The following is a 16,708-nucleotide window of genomic DNA, read 5'->3' on the forward strand; positions in this document are numbered from 1 at the left end:
TTGCATAAGTGTGCACACCCTTAAACTAATACTTTGTTGAAGCGCCTTTTGATTTTATTACAGCACTCAGTCTTTTTGGGTATGAGTCTATCAGCATGGCACATCTTAAATAGGAATATTTGCCCACTCTTCTTTGCAAAAACACTCCAAATCTGTCAGATTACGAGGGCATGTCATGTGCACAGCCCTCTTCAGATCACCCTACAGATTTTCAATAGGATTCACGTCTGAGCTCTGGCTGGGCCATTCCAAAACTTTAATCTTCTTCTGGTGAAGCCATTCCTTTATTGATTTGGATGTATGCTTTGGGTCGTTGTCATGCTGAAAGATGAAGTTCCTCTTCATGTTCAGCTTTCTAGCAGAAGCCTGAAAGTTTTGTGCCAATATTGACTGGTATTTGGAACTGTTCATTATTCCCTCTACCTTGACTAAGGCCCCTGTTCAACTTGGAATTATGACCAAAAAAGTTCAACCTTGGTTTCATCAGACCATAACACATTTTCCCACATGCTTTTGGGAGACTTCAGATGTGTTTTTGCAAAATTTAGCCGGGCTTGGATGTTTTTCTTTGTAAGAAAAGGCTTCCATCTTGCCACTCTACCCCATAGCCCAGACATATGAAGAATACGGGAGATTGTTGTCACATGTACCACACAGCCAGTACTTGCCAGATATTCCTGCAGCTCCTTTAATGTTTCTGTAGGCCTCTTGGCAGCCTCCCTGACCAGTTTTCTTCTCGTCTTTTCATCAATTTTGGAGGGACGTCCAGTTCCTGGTAATGTCACTATTGTGCAATATTTTCTCCACTTGATGATGACTGTCTTCATTGTGTTCCATGGTATATCTAATTCCTTGGAAATTCTTTTGTACCCTTCTCCTGACTGATACCTTTTAACAATGAGATCCCTCTGATGCTTTGGAAGCTCTCTGCGGACCATGGCTTTTGCTGTAGGATGTGACTAACAAAATGTGAGGAAAGACCTACTAGAACAGCTTAACTTTATTTGAGGTTAATCAGAGGCACTTTAAATGATGGCGGGTGTGTACCGACTATTTAACATGAGTTTGAATGTGATTGCCTAATTCTGAACACAGCTACATCCCCAGTTATAAGAGGGTGTGCACACTTATGCAACTGCATTATTTTATTTTTTGATTTTTAGATTTCAGGTTATTTTCTAACTGAGTTGTGCAGTTTATAGGTCACATTAAAGGTGGAAAAGGTTCTGAAATGATTTATCTTTGTCTCATTGTTTTACATCACAGAAACCTGACATTTTAACAGGGGGTATATGTAGACTTTTTATAGCCATTGTAAGAGTAGATATGAGAATTATTTAGGTCAGCGTTTCTCAATAAGGGTGCCTGTGCCACCTAAGCTCATCAGGGGTGCTGTGCTGCATCTGTTTTTTTCTGTACAATGTCAGGCATTTACAAGGTGCAGAACGGTCAGCTGTCAACACCACAGAAACATAGCGCTACTCCAGAGCGGGTGGCATTCAGGGATCCATCTCCTGCCCACTGTCATGATGCCACAGCAGCACTCCGCAAAGGAGTTGGCCTAAGGACCTTGATGTGCAATTGGGGGGGGGGGGGGACTGAGGACTCTGATGAAAGGGTTGGGGGAGTGACAACGCTGATGTGAAAGGGATGGGAGGGGTGATGGGGCCCCAATTTTAGATGGGGTATCTCAAGTATCTGCATATTCTTAAAGGGTGCCATGAATGAAAAAAGGTTTAACTATTTTTATCACTGACATTTCTCATTTGCCCTCTATTGCAGATTTTGAAAAACCATTGTTGTGTGAAAACTAAAAGAATACATTTTATATTTAGGACTAACCAGTGGATACAACGAATTGGAACTTATGGGGTTTTCTTTATTATAGATTTTGCATGATAATGTGTATTGCTATAAATTAATATGATGGTTGGAATAATGGCTTATCTTTTGTACAAATGAATAAGCTTCATCAGGACAGAGGTTCCTAGAGGTGTTTTTATACTGAGCCATAAACCATTATATTTTGCTGTCCATAGTGGTCCATTAAACGGATACTTTGGCCAAGGTACACTTTTTGCACATATCCAACAGATATAGCAGACTCAGACTCTGTGGACATCGATTCATTTGTGTTGTCTTCCTTATCAATCTCTTGTAGTGCCTTGTCCTGGACAAAATCATTTCAATAGTGTTATATTTTGCACATAAAAAACAGCAAATACCAGAAGTTCTTTGGGTTTTCATACAGTAAGTGACTGCCCATTTTTCAAAAAGAAAAAAAAAAAAACCACACAAAAAAACCTCCAATTTTATTCTGATCCGTAATAAAGGGGACTGCCCCACTTAACCATCCACCAATCAGCCACTTCAGTCCTGTTTAACTTTAAATACAATAATTAATGCTGCAAGAGTGAAACAGTACTGTGAAAACTGCAGGTCAGTGGCTACTAGTTCACCCAGTATTTTGGGAATATGCATCTCTAGTTTTGAGAAAGTATAACCAGACAGGTTTTAGCAAGGTTACCCATAGAAATCAGACTTCTACGTGTCTCAATTCCATCACAGATCTCAGTTCTCTCTCATTAAGCAATTATGACCATTCCTTTAGCAGATGACAGTGGGTGATTCAGGGTATGTAATTGAGCCCTACCTTTTCCTTCTCTGTCAGAGCTCTGTTCTTGTCGATGAGGATTCCATCGTCATCTCCAGAATCAGACTCTGTGGACATCGATTCATTTGTGTTGTCTTCCTTATCAATCTCTTGTAGTGCCTTGTCCTGGAAAAAAATCATACAGATTATGAATTCAGCTGTAAATAGGATTATTCTCAGACAAAAACACTTGGTAAAGATGCCTAAAACAGAAGTTTCCTTTTTGGACTCTTATGCAGAATACAAGTTCCAGAGCACTGGCCTCATTCACAAAATGAAGTAATGAGAGCTTTTCTGCTCCAGAACTGAAGTCAGAAAAATAGGATTTTTTAAAACAGCTTACCTGTAAAATCCTTTTCTTTCGATGGACATCACGGGACACAGAGCCTCAGTAATTACTGATGGTTATATAGGGATCACTGGTGATTGGACACTGGCACACCCTAACCAGGAAGTTCAACCCCCTATATAATCCCTCCGCCTTGCAGGGATACCTCAGTTTTGTAGCCAAGCAATATAGTGTATTAGAAGAGGGGCGGGACCTCTGTGTCCCATGATGTCCATCGAAAGAAAAGGATTTTACAGGTAAGCCGTTTTTAAAAATCGTATTTTCTTTCTCGAACATCACGGGACACAGAGCCTCAGTAATTACTGATGGGATGTCCCAGGGCAATGCTATCTGAGGGGGGGGGGGGGGAACCACAACCAAGTAGGGTGCAATCAGACCTGAGGACCCTGTACCGCTGCCTGCAGCACAATACGCCCAAAGGCGATATCCTCATGCCTTCTCACATCCACCTGATAGAATCTGGTGAATGTATGGACTGAAGACCAGGTTGCGGCCTTGCAGATCTGAGCCGAAGAGGCCCGGTGATGCACTGCCCAAGAAGCACCAATAGCCCTTGTGGAATGTGCCCTGATCTGAAACGGAGGAATCCTCTGTTTCAAACCGTAAGCTTGAATGATCAATTGTTGAATCCATTTAGAAATGGTAGCTTTGGATGCTGCTTGTGCTCTACTGGGACCGTCTGGCAGCACAAACAAAAATCCGTTTTGCGAATCTGAGCAGTCGCTTCCAGATAGGCCTTAACTGCTCTCACTACATCCAAAGAATGTAGTGATCTTTCTTCTGGAGAACAGGGATCTGGAAAAAAGGAAGGTAGAACAATGTCTTGGTTTAGATGAAAATCTGAAACCACCTGCGGTAAAAAACTAGGATGAGGGCGCAGTACCATTCTATCCTTGTGTACAATCCAATAAGGCTCTTTACAGGAAAGAGCTGCTAATTCTGATACTCTTCTAGCAGAAGAGATGGCTACCAGAAAAATTAACTTCCTTGTCAGCAAGACCAAAGGAATCTGACGTATTGGTTCAAAAGGCTGTTTCTGTAACACAGACAGAACCAAGTTCAAGTCCCAGGGGTTTAGGGGCGCCTTAACCGGAGGATTAAGACGCGTCACCCCCTGCATAAAAGTTTCGGACCAAAGAATGCGAAGCAAGTGGCCGTTGAAATAATACTGATAAGGCCGAGACCTGGCCCTTGATGGTACTCAAGGCCAGCTTCATCTCTAATCCCAATTGTAGAAAATCAAGGATTCTACCAATCACATATCTTCTGAGATGCCAACCCCTGGATTCACACCAGGGTATATAAGCTTTCCAGACTCTATGATAAATTATTCTGGAAGCTGGCTTCCTTGCATTGATCAAGGTAGATATCACAGGACCTGAAAGCCCACGACTCTTCAGAACGTGGGTCTCAATAGCCAAACCGTCAAATTTAGCGTTTGTAAAGCAGGATGGAACACTGGACCCTGAGGTAACAGGTCTGGGCGTACCGGTAGTGTCCACGGCGAACCCACCGTCATCCTTACTATTTCCGCATACCACGTCCTTCTGGGCCAAGCAGGGGCCACCAGAAGTACTGACTTCCTTTCCTGCCTGATCCTGCGAAGGAGTCGTGGCAGTAGCAGAATAGGCGGGAATGCATAAATTAGTGAGAACCGATGCCACGGAATCACCAATGCATCCGTCCCGTGTGCAAGAGGATCTTTTGTCCTTGCCACAAATGTGTCTATCTTTTTGTTGAATCGGGATGCAAAGAGATCTACATCTGGAACCCCCCATCTTTGGCATATGGCCCAAAAGCCATTCCCCTGGAAGTAACTGCTGGTGACTTAAATAGTCCGCCTGCCAGTTCTTTATCCCCGGAATAAAAACTGCCGATATGCACATGCTTCTCTGCCCAGACTAAGATCTGATTCACCTCCTTTTGAGCACCTCGGCTCCTGGTGCCTCCCTGATGATTGACATAAGCCATTGCTGTGGAATTGTCGGACTGGATCCTGACCGGGCAACCCTGTAGCCTGATAGTCCAGGTTTTTAGGGCAAGATATGCCGCACGGATCTCCAGAATGTTGATGGGTAAGGTCCTCTCGGTCTTGAACCATACCCCCTGAACCGCAGACTGTTCCAGAACTGCTCCCCAACCCGACAGACTGGCATCTGTTGTTACCACAGTCCAGGTAACCGGCATAAAGGATTTTCCCTTCTGCAGATTTTTGGGTATGAGCCACCAATTGAGGCTCTGATGCACTGCATGAAACAGATACATCGGAAGGTCTAATGCCTGAACCTTCTTGTTCCAGGCCGACAGAATAATGTGCTGCAGTAGTCTTGAATGGAACTGAGCATAGGGAACCGCTTCGAACGAAGACACCATCTTTCCCAGCAGCCTCATACAAAGGCGGACAGAGGGACCCTTCTTGGTCCTGACTGCCAGGATCAGCTCCCTTAAGGCAGTGATCTTTGCCTGAGGTAGAAATACCTTCTCCTGGCTTGTATCTATGATCAGACCCAAATACTCCAGTCTTCTTACTGGCTTTAGGAAAGATTTTTCTAGGTTGAGGATCCAACCTAGGTGTTCCAGATACTTGACTGTGGTCCTCAAGTTCCCGTTCAAGGAGGCTACCGACCGGTCTATCAGGAGCAGGTCGTCTAGGTATGCTATGACAGCTATACCCTGAGCCCTTAATCTGGCCAGAGGAGGAGCCAAGACCTTTGTGAACACTCGAGGTGCAGTGGCTATCCCAAAAGGCAGAGCCACAAACTGGAAATGGCGTCCTCCTATCTCGAAGCACAGAAACTTCTGATGAGCAGGAAAAATGGGCACATGCAGATATGCATCTCTGATGTCTATCGATGCCAGAAATTCTCCTCCCTGCAGGGTGGAGACTACTGTCCGAATTGATTCCATGCGGAAGGATTGAATCCTTAGGAATCGGTTCAGATCCCTTAAATCCAAAATGGGTCTGACATCCTCATTTGGTTTTTGGACCGTAAAAAGGTTGGAATAGAAACCCAATCCTTGATCCTCCACGGGAACTACCATAATGACCTCCTGCGACAAAAGTCGCTCTAACGCTAGAAGGAGCGACTGCCTTTTCTCTAGATCTCTGGGGACACTTGACCTGAGGAAACGAGGAGAAGGAAATTCCTGAAACTCCAGCTTGTACCTTAAGGTTACTGTGGAGATTACCCATCTGTCCTGGAAATCCTCCTGCCAGAGCCCTGAGAACTGTCGCAGTCTTCCCCCCACTCGAGCGAGCGGGGGCGCCCCCTCATGCAGAGGTCTTAGTGTTTTGCCTAGTAGGTTTCTTCCCCCAGGACTTCTTCTGTCCCTGGGGTTGACTCTTGTCTCTGGACCCAGATGGAGGAGGCCGTCGAGACTGCCTGGAGGCTGAAGCCCCCGGCGCTGGGGAAAGAGTCCGTTTGAAAGAGGGACGCTTACTCTTCTTCCTAACAGGTAAGAGAGTGCTTTTCCCACAAGAGATTCTCTTGATATAGTTATCCAAGTCTTCTCCAAAACCTTTCACCACGAAATGGAAACCCAGCCAGGAGCTTCTTACGTGGTGCTTCGGCTGACCAACCTTTCAACCATAGGACTCTATGTATATGCACTAACCCCAGCGACAGACGAGAGGTTTGCATGATAGAATCTCTGATGGCGTCAACAACATAACATAAGGCCGCTGGAAGGTTAGCCAACCACTGGGCCTGCTGTTCAGGTAAAACCCTGATGACCTGCTTAATATGGTCTCTTAGGTATTAACAGACTCCAATCGCTGCTGCTGCAGGTTGAGCCACTGAGCCTGCTAAGGAGAAAACATCCTTCAATAGGGATTCCATCTTTTTATCTACAGGATCCCTGAGCATCTGAGCATTGTCTACAGGACAAGTCAGACTATTATTTACGGAGGAAATGGTGGCATCAATGGCCGGTACTCCCCACATTTTCATAAACTTTTCTTCCATAGGATAAAGTGTTGAAAACTTTTTCGGCGTAAAAAAACGTTTATCTGGGTGATCCCACTCAGCATAAAGGAGCTTTTCAAGTAAATTATGAACAGGAAAAGCCTGTGCTGTTTGAGGAGGTTTCAGTGACCCTAAAGAAGAAGAGGGTTCTTTAACGGATTCAGATATGGGCAACTTAAATATGGAGCGGACCAATCCAGTAAGGATCTGCACTAAGACTTTCTCCTCTTGGGAAGTCGCAGAGGGTCCCTCTCCACCTGATTCCTCCGAAGCGGAATCATCCGACCCATCCCGATCCTCTGAAAGGGATTCCTCTCCTTTATCCCAGAGCTCCTCTTCCTGAGGGTCTTGGGGAACAGAGGAAGGCCTTGTGCGTTTTCTTCCACCAAGTGAAGACGTAATCACAGCCATTAATCTTTCCTCTAGACCATTAATGGTTGAGGAAAAAACCTCCTGTGTAATGTATACAGGGGCTGAAGTGCCAGAAGCAGGTATAGCCCCTGACCCCGACGGCTCTCCCTGGCCCCTCAGGGGGGGGAGAATGCTGCAGACAGGGGGCCCTCAGAACCTGAACGAGATCCCCTAGTCTCTGGTTCTTGGGGTGCTTGAAACTCTTCTACCCATAGTGCAAAGCAACAAGGTGGAGGTATCACAAGATGAACACTGACTGCTGAGCGATGTAGTCTGGCTAAAAGCCGTGCTACTCAATGCTCAGTCTGGTGTTACTTTAGTAAATGCTGCCTAGGAGAATGCCTGTGTCCCACCTTATGCGACTGTCAGCTCTGTGTCCCTCCAGAAGGCTTAGAGCACCTGCAATCAGTGCCTTTAATAGCCTGCAGCCTGCAGCCGGTCCTGTGGGCGTCTGAGCACGCTGTGCTGACGCCACGCCCCCCCCCCCTTCTACTGCGCCCCCCCCCCTTTTTTGAAAAAACCGAGCGCTACCCGCGCTAGCCGACCCTTCTGAACCAACCTGGAGGAGGCTGGGGGAGGGGGAGGAAGGAGAGAGGCCGGTAGTGGTGGGCCTGCCCTGTGCAAATGGCGGCGGCGGTGAAAATGCCTGTGTGTCTAACCACCTTACAGATCACCTGCGCCCTCCCCCTAGTCTGGGGGGAGATATCCCTGAGGATATCCATCCTACCTGGAGCCGGCCGGAGGAGCTTGTGCAGCATCGAACACTTGAGACAGACATCAGCATGAGAAGGTTTGTGCTCTTGGCAGTCCCCGGTGGTCACAATAGGCGTAGCACGCATTTACCTTAAAGGAGAAACCTACTAGAATTAAAAAATTCTGTGGAATCTCCCCTACCTTATCCAGCCGCAGGGTTTGTTGTACAGACCCAATCTTCACCTCTCACGGTGGGCTCCGTTTGAAAAAACCGTCAGAGACTGGGGCCCCTTACGAATAGGGGGGTCCACAGTTCTGGCCCTGTAAAGCACCCGGCTAGAAATTAGGCTAGAAAAACCATTTTCTAATATGCGGGGTACAACTCTCTAAAAAGAGAAGCGTTACAGGTAAAACCTCGTTTCTTCGGACACGAGGCCCGGGTACCATCCAATTCGGCCGAGAAAAGACACTTTGGAATCCGGTTCGCCTGGCTTGCCACAGTATAGGGTATAGGATATTCCCTTTGGAGCTCAGCACAGGACATCTTTACACGTCCATCACCTAAGACACTGGCGTAAAAATTGAGGTATCCCTGCAAGGGGGAGAGATTATATAGGGGGTTGAACTTCCTGGTTAGGGTGTGCCAGTGTCCAATCACCAGTGATACCTATATAACCATCAGTAATTACTGAGGCTCTGTGTCCTGTGATGTTCAAGAAAGAAACATCAGCTTCCATCTATGGTTTCTTACATAGAGTCTGAGTTTTGTCACAGAATAAATAAAATATTTTTCACGTATTTTCTAAAAATTGTTCCTTGTCCAAAAGGCTGGGTGTAAACCCTCTCCCTCAAATAGCAATTGCTTAGGGTACAGCAGATAGAAGGAAATACTTTGAGGGAGAAGGGTTACACTTGTCTAACCAGACGAGGACCACCATGGAACCAAGCAGCGGTTTGTAGGTAGTGCAATGCAAATCTTTTACACCGAGTGTCACCCACCGAGCATTGCAGTGACCTTATGATGTTCCAGTTTTTAAATCTATATCGATTGTGATGTGCAAAGCTTACAGTGCCATTAAATGAACTAATGCCAAATTCAATGCAAAAGACATGGATTTATGAGCTAGGTGTGGTTTCACTGACATTGATTTATTTTGGAGTTGGACTGTACTCTACACGCTTGCAGCTAGTCACACATTGTTACCATTTACTTTCTTATTTCAGCATTGCATATAACAAAATACAAAAAGAACTAGCCATAAAAAAAAAAAAAAAAGGCACTGTAATGTGTCGCAGAGATGTATCCTTTGTGGAGAGAGACAAGTGCTTCCCATTATAAATAAATTTGAAATACACTGCTCCTAAAGTGCCCCTGCACATTGAAATCAATGGGCAGCGCCGCCAAAGCACCTGCAAAGCGCTTCAGGAGCGGTGCTACACAGGCGCTATTAACCCCTTCATCGGCCACTAGCGGGGGTTAAAAGCGCCCCACTAGCAGCCGAAAAGCACCATTAAAACGGTAAAGCGCCACTAAAAAAAAGGAAAAGAGCATATGCATAAGGTAGGAAAATAAAAGAAAGTAACATCCTATGTGGCTTCAATTTGCGGGGGAATGTTTTAAGACAATTACTTCTTTGAAATTTAGGTGCATAGGGCCTGAGTTTACTACTGCTTTAACAGTGCATGTCGGAGCACAGATCTGGAGAAGGGTACAGAACAATTTCTGCAGCATTGAAGGTCCCAATGAGCACAGTGGCCCCCATGAGCTGTAAATCGAAGAAGTTTGGAACAACCAGGACTCTTCCTCTGAGAGGGCCGCCCGGCCAAACTGAGCAATCGGGGGAGAAGGGCCTTAGTCAGGGAGGTGACCAAGAACCCGATGGTCACTCTGATTAAGCTTCAGCATTTCTGTGGTGAGAGGAGAACCTTCTAGAAGAACAACCATCTCTGCAGCACTCTACCAATCAGGCCTGTATGGTAGAGTGGCCAGATGGAAGCCACTCCTCAGTAAAAGGTACACGACAGCCCACCTGGAGTTTGTCAAAAGGCACCTGAAGGACTCTCAGGCCATGAGAAACAACATTCTCTGGTCTGATGAAACAAAGATTGAACTCTTTGGCATAAATGGTAATCGTCATATCTGGAGGAAACCAGGCACTGCTCATCCCCTGGCCAATATCATCCCTACAGTGAAGCATGGTGGTGGTTTTTGATGAAAACCTTCTCCAGAGCGCTCTGGACCACAGACTGGGGTGAAGGTTCATTTTCCAACAGGACAACGACCCTAAGCACACAGCCAAGATAACAAAGGAGTGGCTACATCTCTGTGAATGTCTTTGAGTGGTACAGCCAGAGCCCAGACTTGAACATCTCTGGAGAGATCTAAAAATGGCAGTGCACTGATGCTCCCCATCCAACCTGATGGCGCTTAAAAGGGGAAGTAAACCCTGATGGGTTTACTTCCTCTTTGTTTCCCTGCAAAGGTAAAGCATAATGGGCTACTATGCATTGCATAGTAGCCCATTATGTGTCACTTACCTGACACAGGAGCCTGCGATGTCACCGCTGTCCCCTCTGCTACGGAGCATCCATCTTCTTTCCGGGTATCGTGGTTCCGGCGCTGTGACTGGTTGAAGCCGCGATTACATCGCTTCCATGCATGCGCACGGGAGCCGCCACTAACGGCATATCACCATTAGCAGCGGCATGCTCAGTGCGCCTGCACGCCGCTGTGTACAGCGCATTCGCCGTAGACAGCGGTGCCTGTCTTTTTGCTCCGTGTAGGTTTAGGAGATATTTTTTGGACCTACAGGTAAGCTTAAATCTAGGCTTACCTGTTGGTCAAAGTGGTCTGTAAGGGTTTACAACCACTTTAAGAGGTCCTGCAAAGAAGAATAGGAGAAACTACACAAAAATAGGCGTGCCAAGCTTGTAGTATTATACTCAAAAAGACTTGAGGCTGTAATTGATGCTTCAACAAAGTATTCAGCAAAGGCTGTGAATACTTATGTAAATGGGATTTTTTATTTTTTTTTTTATTTTTAATAAATTTGCAAAGATTTCAAACAAACTTCTTTCACATTGTCATTATAGTGTATTGTTTGAAGTATTTTGGAGAAAATAATGAATTTAATCCATTTTGGAATAAGACTGTAACATAATAAAATGTGGAAAAAGTGAAGCGTTGTGAATACTTTCTGGATGCACTGTATATGGTAGCAGGAACAATTACCTATCATACTTAAAGTGAACCTATGCTTTGCCTAAAGCCACTGTAGTGCCTCCATCCTAAACAGCATATACTTACCTTCCATTTTGCTTCCCCACCACTTTTTTCAGCTACTAGATGCAAAAGAAAGTTCCCAGACTTTCACAGCGCTGGATCACGTATATATACATAATCCAGCGCACAAAGGCCACACTGTAGCAGTAAAGCTAGAGAAGGCTGTCCGGAAGTGATTAAAAAGCACCTTTTATTGTTGTCAGCCTCCTCCAAATGTTTTTTCTGCGTTACATGGTGGCTACATTTGTTCTCCATGACCCACTGTACGTAGAAACTTAGTTTAGGACAAGGGTCTATGTGATTTGTAGTGTGCACACAGCAGTGCACATGACCACTAACATGCACTGCTCATTCTAAACAGACAGAAGTGAGATGGAAATAAAGAGAGGTTTGAAGATCATGGGGGACATTACAAGGAGGCAGAAAAACACAGTAATAAACATATTCATGAAGAAAAAAAAAAAAAAAAAAAAAGATTACAGGGCCATTAGGTAGGGGATGTGTATGGGTTTTTTGGGAAGATAATAGATATTGTTTAGTGTCACTTTAACTTTTAGCAGAGGACACGCTGTGCACAACACAAACATCTTACCAGTTATCTATTTTTTTCATCAACGTCAAAATCTATCATGTACAAGAATTGGAGAAAAAAGGAATAGATTTGTCATTACACTAATCTAAACTTACCACATCCATCTTGTCCCAGTACTCATAATCAAGTAACTTTCGTTTTGGGTTTTTGATGTTTTCTTGTTTATTTTCATTTGAATCTTTGCTTTTGCTCTTTTTCTTTTTTCTGTAGTCCTTGTTTCTGATAGGTGGTAATGTCTGTAAAAAGAACGACATTTTACTACAGAATTTCTCTCTCAAAATTGTATTTTTATAAATGTTTTCAAAAAATAAATGATAAATTACAAACCACTGCAAAAAGTATATTGTAATGTCCCCCTTATTCGTGTTCTTTCCAAGACAAAACCCCAAAAAAAGGGGGAGGAAAAGGACAAAAAAACCTGGATCAGATGATATGTAAAGAAAATGACATCCTCCTCCTCTCAGGCTGGATCCTGGGGCTTTGTCTTGGAAAGAACACAGTAAAACAACTTGGACTTTTTGGTTTCAAGCCAGTCCTTTATTACAGGACTTCTTCCATCAGTTAAAAATGCGATTTTACTTACCCTCTGTGGTCATCAGCTGATCCTCCGGCTGGGTTTGCTTCCCGATTTAAGTAACTTAACTATTTGAGTTTGCATTCAATCCGCTATTTCAATTTTTTGAAAGACCTGCATACAGTGCCTGATAAATACTACTCTCCTGAAGAAGCCACAATGTGTGGTGAAACATGTTGAGAAATTAATCCTTCGGTTGCACTATTTAAAGATTGTTTCAGTACTTTGAATGTAAACTCTTTTTACAAATATGTTTTTATCAACTTTTCTAAATAAAATGTAAAACTTTTTACATAAATTTTGTGTCACTCTTTTGCACCTTTAAAATCCCAGTTCTCTCTATTTGTTGTATATTGCATATTGTAGGGGTGTGGTGCCAATATTTATATTAAATGTGAGGCAATTATTTATATTTTCTCCAATTAACACGTAACATTTACACTTGCTGACCACTTTAGAGATACACCTGTTCAGTTGCTTGGTAACACAAATTGCTAATCAGCCATTCACATGGCAGCAACTCAACACATTTAGGCATCTAGATGTGGTGAAGACGACTTGCTGAAGTTCAAACAGAACATCGGAATGGGGAAAAACGGGGATTTAAATGACTTTGAACGTGACATGGTTTTTGGTGCCAGATGGGCTGGTCTGAGTATTTCAAAAACTGCTGATCTACTGGGATTTTCATGCACAACCATCTCTGGGGTTTACAGAGAAAGGTCCAAAAAGAGAAAATATCCAGTGAGCAGCAGTTGTGTGGACGAAAATGCCTTGTTGATATCAGAGGAGAATGGGCAGACTGGTTTGAGATAATAGAAAGGCAACAGTAACTCAAATAACCACTTGTTTCAACCAAGGTATGCAGAATATCATCTCTGAACAAACAACACATTGAACCTTGAAACAGATGGGTTACAGCAGCAGAAGACCAAACTGGGTGCCACTCTTGTCAGCAAAGAACAGGAAACTGAGGCTACAATTCACACAGACTCACCAAAATTGGACAATAGAAGATTGGAAAAACATTGCCTGGTCTGATGAGTCTCAAGTTCAGCTGCGACATTCAGATGGTAGGGTCAGAATTTGGCATAAACATCATGAAAGCATGGATCCATCCTGCCTTGTATCAACGGTTCAGGCTAGTGGTGGTGTAATGGTGTGGGGGATATTTTCTTGGCACACTTTGAGCCCCTTAGTACCAATTGAGCATCATTCAAACACCACGGCCTACCTGAGTATTGTTGCTGACCATGTCCATCCCTTTATGACTACAGTGTACTCCTCTTCTGATGGCTACTTCCAGCAGGATAATGTACCATGTCACAAAGCTCAAATCATCTCACCACTGGTTTCTTAAACATGACAATGAGTTTACTGTACTCCAATGGCCTTCGCAGTCACCAGATCTCAATCCAATAAAGCACATTTGGGATGTGGTGGAATGAGAGATTCGCATCATAGATGTGCAGCCGAAAAATTTGCAGAAACTGCATGATGCTATCACGTCAATATGGACAAAAATCTCTGAGGAATGTTTCCAAGACCTTGTTGAATCTATGCCACGAATAATTAAGGCAGTTCTGAAGGTAAAAAAAGGGTCCCAACCCGGTACTAGCAAGGTGTACCTAATAAAGTGGACAGCGAGTGTATCTCCCCTATAACTGCAGAACAACGAATGCAGACAACAACTGCAGAACTCATGCAGACAACCCTTTGCATTTCATTTTGGATACATTGGGGAAAGATTGGCGGTTCCTAGTGAGAAGAATCTTGCCAGTGGAACAAAGACAAATATAATTTTTTTATTAACGTGAGGAAGGGCTAGAGTTTCTGTAAATGTTTTGTTTGCTGTGACTTTCTGTTCCTGTGACTCCCCCACCCTATCCAAAACTATAAAAAATGTGTTTGAAAGAGCCAGAGCTTTTAATTGCCCATTTTATATTAGGAGCATGACGTGTCACATAGTTAGCCCCTATCTGGTACATTCTGTCAATATAACAAAGTCTAAATGGAAGTGCAAGTATGCCTAATAAGCTAGAGTTTTGGAAAAGAGCCTGTTGCAGACTCAATAGGACATAATCATTTATCCTCCCCCTGCCTCTTTTGGCTCAAGCACTCACACCAATGCTTGGCTTGGCTCTGCTTAATGGATCCATCACAACACTCTATTCTAGTTACTAGGCTTGGCTCTGGCTTACTTGGCTCTGCTTAATGGATCCAAGCACAACACTCTATTCTATCCTAGCCATAATAGTATCACTCTGGCTGCCTATCCAAGCTCCATCATTAAGCATAGGACACTGTGTTACAGTCCAAAAACTATTCAGTATTAAACTTTATAAATTAAAAAGGTATAAATAGTCCATAATAAAGTCCCATGTAAATCCCAAACTGGCTGTGTTGAACCTCCAGGGATCCTAAAGGACAGTGCAGTGTGCCAAAACACTCACCAGAATGTAAATATATACCGGTAATTGCCTAAATATCCAATGTAAATAGCAGTGCTCCTTAGTGACGACAACCCTTCACCAATCATATGCACTCACCAGAGATAAAGTCTTTGAAAGCCTTGTATCAATGTCTTGGAGCTTGGCATCCTTAAATCTGAAATGGTAGGTGATGTAAGGATGCCAAGCTCCAAGACACTGATACAAGGCTTTCAAGGACTGTATCTCTGGTGAGTGCATATGATTGGTGAAGGGTTGTCATCACTAAGGAGCACTGCTATTTACATTGGATATTCAGGCAATTATATATTCACTTTCTGGTGAGTGTTTTGGCACACTGCACTGTCCTTTTGGATCCCTGGAGGTTCAACAAAGCCAGTTTGGGATTTACATGGGACTTTATTATGGGCTTTTTATACCTTTCATTTGCTCAGTGCTGCACTTTTGTTGTTTATATTGTTTGTTTGAACGTTGTATGTTCACCTTTAAGTGCCAGCTGCATTCTCATGATTAGCGCTCACTTCCTCACTGTTACTGTTTAAGCTTTATAAATAAACTCAATTGTGGAAACTAAATGTGGATAATCCTTCCCTCGCTCAATAATCCTTATCTCTTAACCACTAGAGTGTGCCGTCAGCCCACAGACAGTGATAAAGTAAATGAAATGGGATGTTTATAGCTATCCAAACATTAAAGCCCATATGCAGGGAGAACAGAAATGCTACCTTACACTATAGGTACCCTCGCACTACAAGGGTTAAAAGAGCAGTATGGGCTTAAAAAAAATTTAGATAGATAGATATCTATAGATATAGATAGAGCTATATATCTATATCTCTATATATCTATATCTATATAGATATACACAGTGGGGATGGAAAGTATTCAGACCCCCTTAAATTTTTCACTCTTTGTTGTATTGCAGCCATTTGCTAAAATCATTTAAGTTAATTTTTTTTTCCTCATTAATGTACACACAGCACAACATATTGACAGAAAAACACAGAATTGTTGACATTTTTGCAGATTTATTAAAAAAGAAAAACTGGAGGGGGCGTGGCCTGACCTGACATGGAGAAGGACGCATAATCCCAGAGCTCCGTCTGCCATAGGAGAAGCTACTTAAACTCTGAGGTATTTACTCCACATACTTAGCTCACAGCATGGGGACAGCATCCAGGAACTCGTCGGCATCTCGTTCCCGATCCCCCAGAGATCTCACTGGGTCACAAACCCAGAATATCCCGGAGATGTTCAGGGCCGGGAGAGGCAATATGGCGCCGTCCCGCCACGGAACCACTCACTCACAACCGCTGCCCTTGCCTCCTCAGGACACTACTTCCCCGACAGCCAGCTACACGCAAACTGCAGGGGGAGAAGGGGGGATTGTTCTCACCCCCCATCCTCCGATAAATCTACAGGATCTCAGATCGATCGCGGACGATATAAAAGCTGCTCTCGCGGCCGCTGTATCAGAGCTCAGGCTAGATATGCGAGCCATGAATGACCGGGTGCATGTGGTGGAGACAGTGATTGACCGCCATGACACAGCTATCACTTCCAACGCTGACAGCATAGATCACCACACAATGCAAATGAGAGACATGCAGAGGCATCTCGAAGACCTTGACAACAGGGGCCGGAGGCATAATCTGAGAATCAGAGGTGTGCCGGAATCCATTGAGGGAGACCATGTCCAGCATGCTGTGGTGAGCATCTTTAATGGCCTACTCCACCG

General features: G+C 44.0%; 1 protein-coding gene across 2 annotated transcripts in view; it reads right to left on the reverse strand.

Moving 5' to 3' along the window:
* Positions 1–16,708, reverse strand: part of RPAP3 (RNA polymerase II associated protein 3) — a 119,944-nt gene that overhangs the window by 71,475 nt on the left and 31,761 nt on the right. For both annotated transcript variants that reach the window (XM_073619970.1, XM_073619969.1), the window contains exons 3-4: positions 12,042–12,182; positions 2,654–2,779 (exon numbers count right to left, since the gene is read on the reverse strand). In XM_073619970.1, coding sequence (XP_073476071.1) covers positions 2,654–2,779; positions 12,042–12,182 — 267 coding nt within the window. The remainder of the gene's footprint in view (positions 1–2,653; positions 2,780–12,041; positions 12,183–16,708) is intronic.

The sequence above is a fragment of the Aquarana catesbeiana genome, linkage group LG03 (assembly GCF_042186555.1).
Source record: "Aquarana catesbeiana isolate 2022-GZ linkage group LG03, ASM4218655v1, whole genome shotgun sequence".
NCBI lineage: Eukaryota > Metazoa > Chordata > Amphibia > Anura > Ranidae > Aquarana > Aquarana catesbeiana.